At 33.8% G+C, this 18,434-nt stretch overlaps 1 protein-coding gene across 1 annotated transcript in view; it reads left to right on the forward strand.

Annotated features, from left to right (window-relative positions):
• LOC149071076 (dual oxidase 2-like) overlaps nucleotides 1-18,434 on the forward strand; it is a 120,295-nt gene that overhangs the window by 45,105 nt on the left and 56,756 nt on the right. Inside the window, exons 5-13 of the mRNA XM_089248141.1 lie at nucleotides 196-391; nucleotides 1,460-1,626; nucleotides 2,196-2,256; nucleotides 6,610-6,706; nucleotides 9,132-9,195; nucleotides 13,625-13,721; nucleotides 14,856-15,037; nucleotides 15,163-15,338; nucleotides 15,526-15,656. Of these exons, the coding sequence (XP_089104267.1) occupies nucleotides 196-391; nucleotides 1,460-1,626; nucleotides 2,196-2,256; nucleotides 6,610-6,706; nucleotides 9,132-9,195; nucleotides 13,625-13,721; nucleotides 14,856-15,037; nucleotides 15,163-15,338; nucleotides 15,526-15,656 (1,171 nt within the window). The remainder of the gene's footprint in view (nucleotides 1-195; nucleotides 392-1,459; nucleotides 1,627-2,195; nucleotides 2,257-6,609; nucleotides 6,707-9,131; nucleotides 9,196-13,624; nucleotides 13,722-14,855; nucleotides 15,038-15,162; nucleotides 15,339-15,525; nucleotides 15,657-18,434) is intronic.

The raw sequence follows: 18,434 nt of genomic DNA on the forward strand, positions 1-18,434 counted from the left end.
GGTCAAAAATTGTAGATTTGTATAGAGAACATACACACAGTCACACAGAAAATCAATTATATACATAGATTTGATTCCCAACTGAAGTGTTGCATGAAAGTTTGAGTTGCAGTTTCGCTCTCCTGAAATATTAAAAATGTTGCTTTATTTTTTCTCATTGAATTTCTGTTTTCGTATTTGAACTATTGTTTCCAGATGAATGCTGCTACTTCATGGATAGATGGAAGTGTTGTGTACGGAACATCGAGATCTAGAGCCGAAGCTTTAAGATCTTACAAAAAGGGGCAACTTGCTAGCAGTGATGAGAAGGGCTATTTTCCTGCTTTAAATGATGATTATTTTTCATTTTCTGTCCCCAACATTAGAAAAACTGAGTTGCAAGATACATTTCGTAAGTACTTTATTGATGCGTTTAATTTAATGGAAAGTCTAAAAACCATTTCTATTAAATTACGACTTCGAGGCAACAAAAGAAATTAGTTCAACTAATTAACAACTGCTTAGTTACAGCAACCCTATTAAAAATGTAATTATAAAAACTAAGACTATGTATACATGATAAAATATAATACAATGCCTATAAAAATATGTATGGTTGTCTCATCTAATTATAAATAGCTTCTCGATTTACCCAACATGTTTATCATATTTCTTTTTAAGCATGTTAGTTGTGTTAGAATTTACTATCTCCAGGGGTAAGCTATTCCATTTATTAACAACCCTATTAGAGAAAAATTCCCTGTGACACTATAACCTAGAATTGTCCCTTACCAAACGATACTGGTGTCTCCTTACAAAAGCAGTCGATTGACGGTGCACTAACAATTCATTTTCCATCCTATCCATCCCGTTGAAAATCTTGAATACTTTGATCATATCTCTCAGACACCTGCGTTCATCCAATGTAAACATATTTCAAAAAATGAAGTCTTTCTTCATAACTCATGCCATGTGTGCCGACGAGGACACGCATAGCTCTGCTCTTCTCTGGAATTCTTCCACTGAGTCCATGTCCCTCTATAGGTATGGTCTCCAAAACCTTACAGCATACTCCAGTCCAGGATGAACTAAGCCTCAGAACTTTATACCTCTGCTAATAAAGATAATTTGTTCTGGAATCGCATGTTAGCCGAAACTCTCTTTCCCATAGGTTTATGAAAAATAATTTAATTTGTTTCAGGTTCTGCTGAAAATTTAAAGATAAGTTTTATAAAACACTGAGAAGTATAAAAAGCACTATGTAAAATACAAAAACTGACCTAAGGCTAAAATGAACAGTTTCACAATTGTATAGATGAGATTTTACAGGAAGACGAGATAATGAAAATCGTTTTATTTTACACTATGTACATAACCAACACCAGCTGTAGTCTACTACATATTTTGACTTGAAGTAAAACTTTTATGACAATAGTTTTTTATTATTTATTTACCATTTCTTTAATGTATTCTTTTAAAGGCATTGGGAATGTTCTTGGTCATGAGAACCCATTCTTACTAACGTTCAGCATCATTTTCCATAGATGGCATAATTTGATAGCTGAGGAAATATGTGAGCGAGATGACAAACTTGATGATGAATTTTGCTTCAATGAGGCAAGAAAATGGGTTATTGCTACTTTACAGGTCTGTCAAAAATTATCTGATGCCATTTTCTATTCAAAGTGATAAACTCTTGCCTAATTAGTCAAGTTTTCATTGGCAATTTTTCATTTGGTGCTTAAAACAATGTTAATAGGGTAAAAGCATAGGGGATCCTGCTTAAGATGTTCTCCCACTTAATGCATTCATATTTTTTGGTCCTGACCACGACATATTAAACAGAATCTGCTGCAGAATTAAAATTTTATGCTGATGCCCATTGTTCTGTGTGTATATATCATGCTTTTTATGATGTATTTTATAAATCTATGACTTTTCTGCCTTTCATATTTATCAAAAGACATCTGATCTATTTAATTCCAGACTTGAAGTATTATTTTCTTGATTATTTAGGGAAATATTTTTTTAATAATTAGTCTAAACTATTTATTTATTTTTTAATAATTATTGTAAATTATTTTTTGGATCTAAAACTGTTTTTGAAGAATTTTTTCCCCCTGTTTTTCTCAATATGCCCAAAATATATTTTAAGTATATTCATATTTTTGTCCATATTATATATAGATCCACACATTTATTTTTTTTTTCCACAGCATATAATAGTTGATGAATGGTTGCCTGTCCTGATAGATGAAGACTTGGATCATTATATAAGTACGATTATTACGAATACATTTTTTCATGATATGCATTCATTAGTGAATGCTACTATGAACTATAAGGAAAAAAATATTGATGAAAATAACTGTTTTGCCTAGTTATGTAAGGTGAATCTTTGATCATTCTTAGTTGTTCTCAGATTATTAATTGTTTTTGATGAAAAATTCATACTAAAATCATATTAAATCTCAAATACACTGTGGCTAACAAAATACTTACCATTAGTACAGTTCGCTAATTTGGTCAGCTTAAGTTGGTTTTCTGTGGTTCCTAACTTCAAGGCGCGAATATGAGCCGATCTCCCCGTTAAAAAGCCTCGCCACAGAAAGCAACAGACCTACAAACAGTACAAATGTAATTCAATCATAACACATCACTCACTTCCCTTCTGAAATATAGATGGCAGCACTGAAAAATTAAACACAACGCTACATATGCTCTCAGACTGTTAGGCACACACACAGTTACACCTCTGGCACAACTCACTAGCAGGGGTGGGAACTCTGCGCCAATTGCGCCGCACTGCGCCAAAACTAATATCTTGCGCCATCCTGCTCCAATAGCGTATTTTCGCATTTTTCTGCGCCAAATAGCAAATTTTGCTTCAGTATGCCCGGAATTTCGGAAAGGACGACAAAAATTTTTTGTTCCTTCTAGCCACGAAACGTTTCTTTACGAGAGAGAAGAGCGTGTTTCATTCCACTATACTTAAACTATCGGCCCCTGATCGGGCTTTCCATCGCGAAACCCCGATATTGCCAGTGATCGTGGAACTGAAGATGGTTTGCAATGCTTTTCAGCTTTAAAGTGCAAATTCGAGTGTTTCCGTTTAAAAAAAAAAGTCGTCACTGGAAGCAGCAGAAATTACTGTAGTCGATTGTCATTGTGTTAAATCCCGATGTTTCGTGAAAAAAATTTTCATTCCTGGAGTAAGAAGTGCATGTCCGCCGAATTACGAATGTTAGTTTAGAAACTTTGCCGAATAACGAGCCTTAAATCGTCAATATCGCCAAATATCGAGTGTCAGATCGCCAATCTCGCCAAATATCGAGTGTCAGATCGCCAATCTCGCCAGATAATGAGTACTGAATCGCCAAACATCGAGTTGATTGTTCCGAAATTCTCTCCCATTTTGCAACAATTTCTTTTCAAGTATAAAAAAATTAAAAACTTATAAAAATTTTTTTAGCTCATTTGAAGTGCTGCTGTTCAAGGCAGCAAATAGTGCCCTCAGTAAGCAAAAATCATCTTAAATAGAAGGGTGCAAAAAATTTTATGATAGCCACTCTTTCAAACAAGGTGTCAAAAGCCTAAAACACAAAAAACAAAAATCAAGCTGACGAAAAGATGTTTGATAACAAAAGACAGTGCAGTTTTATTTTGAAAAGGGTTGAGGGTTAACGAAAATATTCTTAATTTCACTGTTCCAATTTATAAATATCTGCTTCGAATCCCATGTTTTGCTGCTCCAAAATTGCTCCAAATCCCGAATTTGCTGCTCCAAAACTGCTCCAAATCCTGAATTTTGCTGCTCTAAAGCTGCTCCGAAATGGACTCAGTCACTTCCCACCCCTGCACTAGGTAGTAAATCACCCATAAATGGTGACCTGAGTTGTGCTCTGTTTGTAAGAAAGAAAGAATGTTCATTAAATTAATCTCGTTGAACTGGCCCATAAGGTTGAAGGCTCATGAGTCACTTAAAAGCTTTTACTTAAACAGATTTTTAACACATCAGAATTAGACTTATCATGAATTAGCTGTATCTGGATAAAATGCCATGTATTCAATCATTTAATACAGCCAAACTCGATTATAACAACTTCGGTTGTAAAGATTCCTCAGCTATAACAGGAACAATTAGTGGTTCGAACTGATTCCCATAGAGAATAATGTAGATGAACCTTGTTTGTAACTTCAGTCGGGGTGGACTGATTAAGACTCCAAAATTTTTAAAAGTTTCACACAGGGAAAATTCACATCTGGCATCATGCTTTTGAGTCATACCTCGGCAACGAAAATGTTGAGAAAACTTGAAGGAATAAATAGACAGGGCCTATGATCGTAATAACAAAAAACAAGAATGTAAGCTATCAGGGCAGCTCGAGACGAAATCTCTATTTGGGATCTCAGATTTTCGCACCTCTTGTCTACTTCCCCCCACTGCAGATGACTTGCTGTAGCACTGTTTCTTGCAAATGGTTATTTATAAGCAATATTTTGCAATTTTTTTTAACAATTTACCATATTTTTGGCATATTTATGATAATTTCCTGCATTTGTATTGAATACATTTGGTCACTCCTAATCAATTCAATGATAACTTCATTCAAAATATTTGTACAGAATCTGATCATATTTTTTATTCAATAAAGGCCTTTAAAACGTCAACCTCAGATGTAATGGCAAAACTTTGCATGATCTTCAATGTTGTGATAATCGAGTTTGACTGTATGTGTAGATCACTATATAATCCTTTGGCAGCAAATTCATTGTGGCATAGTTTTTGAAGAAAATGGCAACCATTTGTTTCTCAGCACTTTAAAATGCAGTCGCTTTGGTGAGTAGTTGCTCACCTTCATAGACCCAGTTTTCCAAATGATTTTTGGTTTTTGGAATCCTGGTTTCATAACCTGTATGACAATGTTAGAAACATATAACTCCCTGTAAAATTTCAAAATTCTTCATGTGAATTCTGTCTAGTTAATTAAAACTAGTCTCCGTGAACATTTTTCTGTACTTTTATTAGTGGATGTGGAATATAATGACGTTCAACTTTCTTTTCTTTGAAATGTTGATGCACTGTGAGCAACCCTCTCATATTATTCAATGCCCTTACTCTGCCGAATATCCTGTCAAGGAAAATGTGTCACTTTTCATTTATGTAGCCATAGCTTATATGTTTGTGGGAACTAAAGTCTCAGTTGCAACTCATCTTTCATGTTCCGTCAAACAGGTTTAAATTTAGTTTCCAATTATTGTGCTGGAGGGTGCGATATTACCAAATTTTCATTACTGATTAAATTGGAAAGTAAAAATGCAATCAAATACGCAAGGGAAAAAAAAATCAACTTGGTGCTTACATCTTGTTATTGTGAGCCACATAATTTGTACCAAAACTTTAATAGTTCAGCAAAAATGGTGTTAAAATAAAAAAATATGCTCACAAAAATCTTTTGCTTCATTATTATATTACCAACTAGATATAATACCCGGCGTTGCCCGGGATTTCTTCAATAAGGCTTTTTGGATCATGCGATATCTCCTTCTTTCTTTGAGGGACATACTAACCGTGTCTAAGTTAACCAATATGGCGACTTCCTGCGCGACTCATGAAATAAACAAACCTAGATTTAAAGAAACGTAGAAATGAATGTATATATTTTTTCCCCCTTTTTTAATGGTCGCGCTCAGTATTTCGATCCTCCCCCCCCCCCCCCCCCAACTTCAAGTTATCCATCTGCCAATTTAATTTCAGCTTCCAAAAATGCTTAATTAAAGCTGTGGAATTTTTTTGACATACTTTTTACGGGCCCATAATTAATTTTAAAACAACCTAAACTACATGTGAATTGATGCAGTTGAATATTAAAAGACAATACGGAGACATCAATTTTCATGCTCGAGAGGATATAAATAAAAAGTCGAACTCAGTATTATTGCATGAATATCCAACTCAAAAGTATATATAGGTCCGGCTAATTACTACATATTTAATCTCCTGGGCTTCGTATATGTCTAAGCGAACTCAATATTTCAAAAATCGAGAATTCAATACAATTTTTAAAATTATTGATGTAGTGGAAAACTCCACTAAATTTTCGCATTTCCACAGTAAAATCACAATTTTAACACTGATTTCAATGGGGATCATCCTTTGCCTGACCCTCAAAGTGATGTTGATTATGATTATGGCATCTATTAAAAAGTCTCATTACTGGGAGGACTGAAAAAGTGGCAAACCATTACAAAGGCATAAACTATTATACATATAGTAACACGATTAGAGAAGTGACAAACCATTGTAAAGGCATATACAGGTCTGAAACGCATTGCTAGGGAACCACGGTAACCAAAGTAAACGTTTGGAAAGTGATTGTTGAGGCCCAAAAACCATTGTTGCCCAACATTTTTTTGCCCATTCGGGGCATTTGCCTTGCTCTGACAAAATTTTAAAGTAGCCTATCGTTTAAGTCTGGTCCCATTTGGTATATATGCAAAATATGGCGACGATCGATCTAAAATTGTAGATTTGTATAGAGAACATACACACACACACACACAGAAAATCAATTTTATATATATAGATTTACAACATTTATTTTATTTTATTTTTTGTTTCATTTGAAGGCTATGATCCCAGCATAGACCCAGCTGTTTCTCATGCTTTTCAGTCTGCCGCTATGAGATTTGGAATGACTCTAGTTCCGTCTGCTGTTTATAGAATGTAAGTGAGCTAGGTGTAAAATAAGTACATATTAAGAAAATGTTTTTCATTTAACCACTCACCTGTGGCATTCATTTCCGAAAAATTTGCCAAAAATGTAAATATTGTTTCCCCATTTGATTTAATTCACAATATCGATAAAAAGGTGAGACGATGGTTATTTTTAAAAAAAAACAAAATTTTAACTTAGAAACCTACTTATTAAAGCTTAATTACTCATTAATTAAATTAATGTACAATTAAATTCTATAATGTTTGACATTACATATTTCATTTACATCAGTATCAATATCGGTATTAATATATTCGTCAGTAAATTTTCAAAAGATAAATGTACATTTAGCATATTTAAACCTGTAAAAGAACCCAGTAAAACAGTGGTTCTCAAACTTTTCTTATCTGCAGCTCCCTTGTCCAATCCATTGTTCATTGTGGCTCCCCAGAATAGTTTATATATATCAAAGATATTTTCCCATATAAAAAGACAACTTCAAAGCATAAATAGGCATACAAATCAATATCTCCAGCTCGCTGCGGCACCCCTAATAAAGGTTGGTGACACTTCTAAGAGCCTCAATTCTCACTTTGAAGAAACACTGCAGTAAAGTAATGCTTTTATAAAATTTAATAGAAATAGTATTAACAAGAGCATTGTTAACCAGGGTTTTTGGCATCAAAAACCATGACAAGCATCAAAAACTGGTTTAAACCATCAAAAACTGTCGAAAACCATCAAAAATCTAAATGAATAAGCTTTTTTGGTAATTTTTTTAACACAATAGGTTATAACATGATGAAAAACTTACTTTTTTGCATATTACAATGTTTCCATTTTAAACATTAATTTATTACAATAATTAAAACAAAATATTAATTATAATTTGCAATTTTGAATTTTTCAACATAAGAGTTTAGAACATATAAAATGTAATTTTATGAAGGAAACAGTTATTTTCCGGATATTATGCTGAGGTGAGCTCGGAAAGAAAAGTCATCACGTCTCCGCCGGGACTCGAACCCAGGCCCTCTTGCGAGGGCCTCTCTCGAGGGGTCGAGTCCCGGCGGAGACGTGATGACTTTTCTTTCCGAGCTCACCTCAGCATAATATCCGGAAAATAACTGTTTCCTTGATATCTCTGGCTGAGAAAAAAAAAGCCATCTATATCTCTGTAATTTTATGGTTTATTATATCTAAGCTACTCATTACCTGTGTTCAATTTGATAAGCGGAATAGAGCTGCTTATTCGAAATATGTATGATAGGGCATCAGAGTTAGGTTTTTGATTTCAGAAACTAAATCAGTATTAAAACAGTCAAAAACTTATTGTCAGTGTTGTCAAATAGTTTTTGTAACCTGACAGATAAGTTAAATAACGAAACAATTACTTTTATGCAGATTAAAGTGTTTTATATTCTGAATTATAATTACTGAGAAAAAAAATCTATTTAAATTTTCTGATCTGCCCAAAATTTTATTCCATGTAAAAATTCTCATGCAGCATCTGTTATACACTAATTGAACTCATTTATTTTCACCTAAAAATTTCTTATAGCAGGGTGTATAAATTCACAGAGTTTTGAAGAATATTTTCAACTAAAGCACAGCTGACAGGACTTGATATCCAAAGCATTTGTTTTGCACGTTTATATACAGTTTCAATTGGAAAACCATTGTATTATAAATGCTAGTAAATATACCATAGTGCAAAAGTAAGAATAACTAAGTTTGACTAAGGATAAGTAACAGGAGTTTCTTAAGCATCATGTACAAGCTAGCATTGCCAAATTAAATGACATTTTAGTCCTACAATTTAGTATTTTGATCGCTAGATATATTTAGTGTTATGCACAATAACAGTATTGGTTTAAGTATCTGTGATTATCTAGATAATTTAATAATAACAGAAATCAACATTACATATATGATGTAATAAACTTTTTTAAACACTTATCTGTTGTAAAAAGAGTACAGCAGATGGTTTATATCAATACATGTATATAAGCAGTTAAAGAAACTTTATAAGGTCAAGAATCATCTTGAATCAGAGAATGTCAAATCATTCCATAGTTTCCCTTCAGTGTTTATGCTATGCTTTATTCAAATTGTATATTTATAAGAAAAAAAACATATATTGTGTCCAAAATAATTCTGTAAAGAGTAGGAAATTATTTTACAATCGTATTAAATATTTATTCTTTGTACAGTATAGTCACTTTAAACATTAAATGCAATTAACGTGTGTATTTCTAATGGGAATTTTTATATTGAAAAGCAATATTTGAGGTTTTTGACATGACAGTTTAAACCGCCAAAAACTGCCATGTGTCACAAACCTGCCTACCCTGTTGTTAACTAATGACTCTGAAATGATACAAGTATAACTTCAGGATTTTAGATTCAATACTTTAAAACTTTTTCTTTCAGAAACCCTGCTGCTGAATGCTCTGAGTCTTCTATTCGTTTGTGTAATAGTTACTACAAATCCAAGGTAAATTTCAAATTAATCAATTATATGAACCAATCACTGTAGAAATTATGTAATAATTGCAACAAAATTTATATTTATATAAAAAATAAAGGTTGTGTTGCAATGTACTGTTGCATACCCAGGTTAAGTTTTGGTTATCCAAAAATATGAGCAGACAACAAAATGAATTGAGAAAGATTCTTTTCACAATGGATCATTTATTCAAAGTTGAACAATTTCAACAAAAAACATTTTACAATTAGTATTAATTTTCTGTTTGATTTTCCAATTCCAATCGTGAGGATTATAAAGTTAAATTTTGAACTATTGAAGTTAATTTCAAAGCAATACTGCAACAAAACAAAAAGTTCAGATCTCATTAAAAATACAGGTTTTTCGATGAACTTTACATCTCAGATGATTTTCAGATCACTTTGTGAAATCCTTCTTGACTACTGGAATCAGGTACCGGAAATTCCTTATGAGTCATTGAAATCAAACATTTCAGTCCAGGAAACACTAGCGACAAGTGCACTAACACCTCTCCATTACCACCAAGGTGCTCATACAGGTTCTAGGCAGCAACTGCACTGGAATGCCAACTAGGTCAGTTCATTGCCAATCTCGATGAGAGAACACCTGCTCTGCTTTGGTGAGATTAAACTCCTAGATTATCTCGAGATGAGAACATTTTAGTTAAGGTTCAAGTTAACATCTATCCAGACCAGCCGGCAACAAAACGAGTAATTAATTAATTGATCATTACATGTTAAACCAAAGAACTTTCAGCAGAGGGCTGAGGATTAGTAAAGAATACTAATCAAATTCAAAACGAATTCAACTGGAAGGAGAAGTGATTGATATGTAGGTACCAAGGGTATTTATACAACTGGTTGATGAAGATATTTTAGGACCGACTGTCCTACTTGAACCTTCCATCTTTATTTTTTACAACAAAAATGATTTTGGAATGACAACAGAAATAAAATGGGGGAATTGATCAGATTTACCCAATGAGTCATTAGAACTATTACATGGTGAAAATATTGTCAATTGTCAACAAATGAATAAATCTTGGGTGAAGGTCCATGGTCAATCACCCAGAGAACAAGTGAGTACAATTATGTCATTCAATTGTTCATAAAATATGATTGCTGATCAGCCACAACTGATTCTTGAACCTCCATACCGGCTCGTAACAGGCATTGTTACAATGTACAAAAGTTATAATAAAGGTTGATGTACGGTATATATAAATTTTTCTTCCACACATTTAAAATCAATTCATATTCTTGTCAAATTCAAACATTTCCATTTTGATTTTTTGATAAAATTTTGAGTAAAAATAACTCTACAAATATTTTTAATCATTACATATATTGTCCCATTTTTGCAATATTATTAATACATCTTTTATAAGGTTATTACTGTTAAGATTCACTACAGTTTGTTCAAAATTTTCATCACTTTTATTTACATCAAAATTTTGATTGAACTTATCTACGTGTATTTTTGCAAAATGGATGAGTTATTTATTGTATCTACGATGAAAAAGCTCTTTACAAGATTTGGCTAAAATTATGTGTGTCAGTTTTTCATACTGATTTTTATTCTGCTTTGCAAGAAATTTTTAAGAAACACAGTACATTCACTGTGTCGCTATAAAAAACTAATGTATTTTAAATCACTGATTGAGGATCCAGATTTGTATAAAAATAGCTCCAAATTCTAGAACTTCCTGAAAATTCATGAATGAAGGAAAGAACCTTGGATATTTCCTCTACTGTTTTCTCAGAGACCATCAACTCTGCCCATCTCAAACCCTTTTACCTATAGCCACAAATTTGATCAATGTTCTTCTGGATGCCCCCTTTAGCTTGGATGATATCTCCAAAGCACTAAGGGCTACCAAGTCTGGCAAAGCCCAGGTTTTTTATGGAATCCCAATCAAGTTTTTCAGAGTGGACGAGATGAGACCATTCTTAGTAAACATCTTTAACAAATTTTTTGATAGTCATGATATTCCTGACTCCTGGAAAACAAGTTTTATTTTCCCTCTATAAAAAAAACGGTTCTATCTCCAACCCCCAGAATTACCGCCTGATCTCTCTTCTGTGCATAGTTTCTAAATGATATGTTTCTGTATGATGTTGTATCATCACTTGAAAAAATGGCTTTTGTGTCAATGATATTTTATCCACCCTTTCAGGCTGGAATCATTATAAGTATTTGGGATTTAATTTTCACTACAACAGATCTTTCACAAGACCATATAGATCAAGCATACTCCTTTTCCAAACTGTGCATCAATAAACTCTTGTACTCTTCCCCATCAAAACATTTGCCAAATTTTAGGGACAAAATCAAGGTTTTTGATTTTACTATTCTTCCATTCTTTCGCTTCGGCTCAGAAATTTCGGGTGTCAGATCAGATGTATTCTATCCCCTCTAACTCTATTTCATTAAAAAAAGTTACGATATCTCTCAATGCACACCACGGAATGAGATGGAGTTCGGAAGGCTCCCAGTTTCTTTCAATATGTTTAATTGCACTCTCAAGTCGTTGGAGAGAAAAAATAATTTGTACAGTCATATACTTAAACTTAGTAGGAATTGGTCTTCATATCAACAGGGCTAGGGCAACCGACTTTGTAACTTTTTGTCAGAATTTTTTTCCCAGCGAATTGCGTAACTTGGACCTGAATGGTACACTTTCTTCTTCTGGACTGCTTTTGAAAGCCCTATTGATATTTATGTGAAGAATTTTACCCAAAAAATTTCCCTTAGCAACTCCAATCGTTTCTACGGATATATTTATTTCTCCTTCTACCCTGAGCCATATCTTAGCAATTCTAATAACAAGACTTTCACATAAGCCTTTTTGTAGGCGTGCTGTAATTTTGTACTGGGTCGCAGCCGTTTTAACCACTACTGCCCTGTCTGTGATGGGCGATGTCCCACAGATTTTTTACAATTCTTTTGCACCTGTCTTATGTTAATCTCTCTACATGATCAATTTTTTGATATCTTCACCCCTCTTCAGATTTAATGTCTCTTCAATACCCAGCCAGGTTTGATTTTAAATTTTATTAATTCTGTAAAAAAACACATTGGTAATGCTCACGTGTAAATTATGTTTGTTTAATTCTTAGAATTGTATATATTTGATGATTAGATGTTCTTCTTACCAGTGTCTTTAACATGTATACATCTCAACTCACCCCTCCTCCTTTTCTTGTTTGACGGGCTTCGACTTAAAGCAGAAATAAAATACTTACTTATTTTGCTGTGCTCATCAAAAAATCCACCGCAAGTTGTGAATTGTGAGTTCTCCTTGGATCAATTGAAAATGATTTTTAAAATAGTCGAAATAATTTAATGTAATTACTAGCTATAATACCCGGCGCTGGTAAAATACCTGGGTTTTCTTCAATGAGGCATGCGATATCTCCCTCTTTCTTTGAGGGACATGCAAACCGTGTCTAAGTTAACCAATAAGGCGACGTCCTGCGCGACTCATGAAAGAAACAAATCTAAATTTAAAGAAACGTAGAAATGAGGTTTTTTTTCCTTTTTCAAGGAACGCTAGGTATTTCGATCCACCCCCGAACTCCAAGTTATCCATCTGCCTGTTTCTGCTTCAAAAAATGCTTAATTAAAGCTGTGCAATTTCTCCGATGTACTTTATGGGCTCATAATTAATTTCAAAACATCCTAAACTATATGAATTTATGCAGTCGAATATTAAAAGACATTAATTTTCATGCTTGAGAAGATATAAATAAAAAGTTTAAATCAAATGTTATTGCATAGATATCCAACTCAAAAGTAGGGCCGGCTAATTACTTCATATTTAATCTCCTGGGCTTCATATACATCTCTAAGCAAACTCAATATTTTGAAAATCGAGAATTCAATACAATTTTTTAAATTATTGATGTGGCAGGGAACCCCCCCCCCCCCGACTAAGTTTCCACATTTATACAGTAAAATCGGCAATTTTAACACTGATTTCTATGGGGATCATTCTTTTCCTGACCCTCAGTGATGATAATTATGATTCTGACAACTATTGAAAAAGTGGCAAACCATTATAAAGGCATATACAGTATATATGCCTTTACAATGGTTTGTATATATACGTGTATATTATACACGTCTGAAACACATTTCTAGGAAACCACAGTAACCAAAGTAAACGTTTGGAAAGTGATTGTTGAGGTCCAAAAATCATTGTTGCTCGACAGTTTTTTGCCCATTTGGGGCATTTGCCCTTCTCTGACGAAATTTTAAATTAGGCTATTGTTCAAGTCGGGTTCCATTTGGTATATCTGCAAAATTTGGCAACGATCGATCTAAAATTGTAGATTTGTATAGAGAACACACACACACAGAAAATGAATTATATATATATAGATATCTACATGTATCATTAATTTCATTTTTTCAGAACATTACAACAGAAAAAGATATTGACCCAATCCTTCTGGGCATGATTCTGCAAGCAGCATCAAAAGAAGATCCTTTGGTGGTCGATGATATGAGGGGTAGCTTTTCTTTGTTATTTGAAAATTCATACAGAATTACTTTGTCTACAGGAATCCATTCCTGCTCAAAAATAGTTTTTTCCTTGAAAAAATATTTTTTAATTTTACAATTCTGTCATGATTGTTTTTTTCCCTCATATCACTGATATACCATATTTCTTGGCCTATCTGCTGCAGCAGTGCAGTTGGTGGAAAATATTAAATGTAAGCACTGCATCTGTGATGCTTTTTTCTAGGATAAAATTAACTTTCATTCGATAATTATTTTTTCTTATTTAGCAAACAAATATTAAATATTTGCTAATGTTAAGAACCATTTCTGAACTATTGAAATTCTAGTGCCAGTTACTTAAAAACCATAAGCTTCCAAAGTTGTTATTTTAAAAAAGTAAAGTGCTGCTTCAGATAGGCCAAGAAATGTGGTAAGCAGTCAGAGTCACTTTTACACAGGCTGTAATGAATAGTTCAAGAAAATTCTTATTTTTCCCCTTTAGTTTTTAGATAATGTAAATCATCATATGAAATCATTGCCGTACTATATGATACATGATTCACCTGACTTTATGTAAAGCTTAAATATTCATCAAATTACTCTGAATATTTCTGATATACGCTGTGTCCCAGAACTCTACCCCCAAAATGAGAGGGGGTGATGCTACACTTGAAAACAAACAATTTTCATTTTCGCAACAGAACCTAGAGTCCCAAATGAATTTTTTTGTTTAGTGCATGCTAACATGAGAGTTAAGCTACTGGGGCCAAAAATAGTGGAAAAAACTTTTTAAAGTAACCCTGAGATCAAAAGGGGAAAAATATCCCCACACATACACACATTAAAAGCATTAGAGTGCTCAAAAGAACAAAATTTTTCCTCTATAACTGCCTATGACAGGAAAGAATTTTTTTTCTCCCCTCTTACAATAATAAAATTTTTCCCTGTGATGTGAGCAAGGTTGCCATATTTTTGTGACTTCTGATATGGGGAATGCACGTATTCCCTATATAAGGGGGTTGTGCCCCTGGATTTTGTAAATTGTTTGCCTTGATGCTTGATTGCAATAGAAAGTTCTGGGACAACCTGTATATTTGTTACTTCTGAATATGTTTCAAATATATATGTATTCCTTTGAATAGGTTATTTGTATGGACCTTGGGAATTTAGCCGGCAAGATCTGATGGCATTGAGTATTCAGCGGGGTCGTGATCATGGGCTTCCAGGATATGCTGCTGCCAGAAACTTTGTGCTACCTAACCATAGGCTGAAGAAATTGACATTTGAGGAAATGGCTTCACTTTGTAATCCTGAATACAGACATGTAAAAGTTTTTTTTTTTTCTGAAAGAATAAGAGCAAGAGCAAAATATATGAGATATTCAGCTCTGTAATATGAGGTCAGTTGTATTTGTGAATTTTTGTCCCTATAATAATTTATATTTCATAGGTTGTTGAAAATGTTCTTCCGACATTTTATTCATCTCCTGAAGAAGTTGATTTGCTAGTTGGAGGTCTCCTTGAAACAGATTCTGGCCCAGGCCCACTTTTCAAGACCATCATCAAAAAGCATTTTTCAAGAATCAGGAACGGAGATCGGTTTTGGTTTGAGAACAGAAAAAATGGGTTCGTGGATTTTTTTTTTCTCTATTGTTTAGTTTTCTGTTCATGTGATATTTTTGAATGTTTTTGAATTTTTGAATTTATTACGTGTCTGAAAACAAAATGGTGTATACTGCACATATTATTTTTTCCCCTTTTATTGGATACCATAATATTTTTCTTTTGTACTGAATATCTTCTACATTTCCAGGCTGTTTACATCTGATCAAATCATGCGAATAAAGAATATAACCATGTATGACATCATTATGTGTGTTACTGATAAATTATCAGTCAATGATTTGCCTAAAGAGGTATTTCGTGTTCCTTTTTCTTCTTCAGGTATGACTTATTTCTTTTGAAAATCCATTTTCCTTCATTCAGTTAAAATAACCTGTGTCATGAGTTGTTAAGTAAATCTGAATTGTATCAGGTAACTAATCATACAGATCATGTGTTAAAAAGTTTTGTGCCATAGACATTATATTGTACACTGGGTGCTTACTTAAGGCCATTTAACATATTGGGATAAATCGAGAAGATATCCATACTTAGATGAAACAACCATAATTTTTTATGGTATTTTATATTTTATAATAATTATTAGTTTTTTATTGCTCTTATTCGGTTATTGTATTTTTGATATAGTTTAGATAAGTATTTGACATCCATAACTTTTCAGCCACCTCATTGGGCATTTTGTCTGTTGTGGCCTTCATATTTATATTTGTCATTGAGCTATAATGTATGTCCTTGTTCAGCCCTTGTGTATATAACAGAGTAAAAAATAGGTGTGACAAAAAATTGTGAAATACTGTGAATAGATCTAAAAAAGTTTGGCATGGTGATTTGTATGAATAATTTTATGAATATTATTCCTGCAATTTTTTCTAATTATCATAAGCGATCATTATTACTATGTAATTTATATGCAAAAAAATACAAATACAAGGCCACAGCAGGCAAAATGCCCAATTAGGTAGCTGAAAAACAAATACCCATTACAAATATGGATGTCATATGTTTTTAAATTACAGCAACCCAATTAAAAATATAATTATAAAAACTATATATACATGATAAAATATAATACAATGCCCATAAACATATTTATGGTTGTCTTATCTAAGTATGGATAGCTTCTCGATTTACCCCAACATGTTTATCGTATTTCTTTTTAAACTTGTGAATTTTGTTAGAATTTACTACCTCCAGGGGTAAGTTATTCCATTTATTAACAACCCTATTAGAGAAAAATTCCCTGCTACGCCATAACCTAGAATTGTCCCTTACCAAACGATACTGGTGTCCCCTTGTAAAAGCAGTTGATTGACTGTGAATTAATAAATCATGGTCCATCCTATCCATACAGTTGAAAATTTTGAACACTTTGATCATATGTCCCTGATATCTGCGTTCATCCAATGCAAACATATTCAAAAAAGGAAGTCTCTCTTCATAACTTAAGCCATGTGTGTCGATTAGGGCACGTGTAGCTCCTCTCTGCACCCTCTCAACCAAGTCTATGTTCCTCTGTAGGTACGGTCTCCAAAACCTTACAGCATACTCCAGTCCAAGGCAAACTGAGCCTCAGAAAAGCTGAAGAATGACTAGAAGAACATGAAGAGACCACTGTGAGAATGAAACTCAGCATTCTATTTGTTTTTTTACCACAGCTGAACAGTATTCAAAAAACCTAAGCCACTCATCAATAAGAATACCCAGATTGATGATCCCAGTTGCATCCGGAATAATAACATCATTCAACTCGTAAGTGAAACGTGGATTGTTCTAACCAAAATGAGCAACCATGCATTTGTGAATGCTAAATGTTATGGTCCATTCATTTGTCCATGTTGCAATCCTGTTTGAGGTTGTTTCTGGAGCAACTCCCTATCGCTTTGATTTCCAACTACTCCCCCCCCCCCCCCATTAGCGTCACGTCATCTGCAAATTTGCTAGCAATCCCATCAATACCCTGCAATCGAGTTTATTGATAAAAAGTGAAAAAGTATGGGGGCAAAGAACACTCCCTTGAGGGATGCCAGTTTTGACACCTGTCCAATCAAAAAATTTCCCGTTCACCATAACTCGCTGTGACCTATCTCCCAACCGTGATTCTATCCAATTCAGCAAGTTGGCCCCAACCCTGTGTAAAAGCTTCAAGAGTTTGCCATATTTGAGCCGATCGAATGCCTTCTGCAAATCAAGATTAAAAAAAAATGAACATTTTTGCCTTTACTCAAAACCTTAGTCACGTGATCATAGAAGCAAAAGAGGTTGGTTACACATGACTTCCCCTTTCTGAATCCATGCTGATTTTCCGAAAATACATTACAAATACAAATACAACGCCACAACAGGCAAATTGCCCAACGAGGTGGCTGACTTAAGAACATCATGGATCCCCGAGCCATTTTTTTGGAGGCCCTACCTACTACTGCTACACCACACATGCGCCTCGGAACCCCCAACGAATCGGTACATGCGGGAATGTGCGTGTACGTGTAGTGAAACCTGACATGAAGTTTTTTGTGTTTCTCTGTAATGCTTGTTATGTGTAGTGCTGCCATCTGCCACCAGTTTTTCAAACTATGAGTGAAGTGTCATGATTGAATGATTTATCGTTGTAGGACTGTTGCTCTCTGTGGCGAGACTTCTTAACGGGGAGAATATATATAATATATATATATATTGTCCACTTCACCAACTGCCTTTTGCTAATAATTTCCAAAGTTTCCAAGAAGTTGCTCGTCAAACTCACTGGACGATAATTGAACAGGGCTTCTTTACTACCCCTTTTAAATATCGGAACCACATTAGCATGCTTCCAATTCCTTGTGATGATACCCTCAGCAACACTACTCCTGTAGATTTATGTGATTCACCCTGACAATTCATTAGCACATTCCCTAATTACACTAGGATAGATATTATCTGGTCCTGTGTTTTGCTTGCACATGCATTTTTTTGAAGATTGAGGACCTCCTCATCTTCTACTTGTATATTTTTGAGGATTTTACTACCTCATGCAACATCCGTACATTGAATATTTTTCTCTATTAAATCAAATATATCCTAATTCTCTAATGTATCAACTATGACTTGTTCAATCATTTC

This window comes from Pholcus phalangioides, unplaced genomic scaffold (assembly GCF_987345545.1).
Source record: "Pholcus phalangioides strain wild (caught in Gottingen) unplaced genomic scaffold, Ppha-v1.0 ptg000019l_1, whole genome shotgun sequence".
Lineage (NCBI taxonomy): Eukaryota > Metazoa > Arthropoda > Arachnida > Araneae > Pholcidae > Pholcus > Pholcus phalangioides.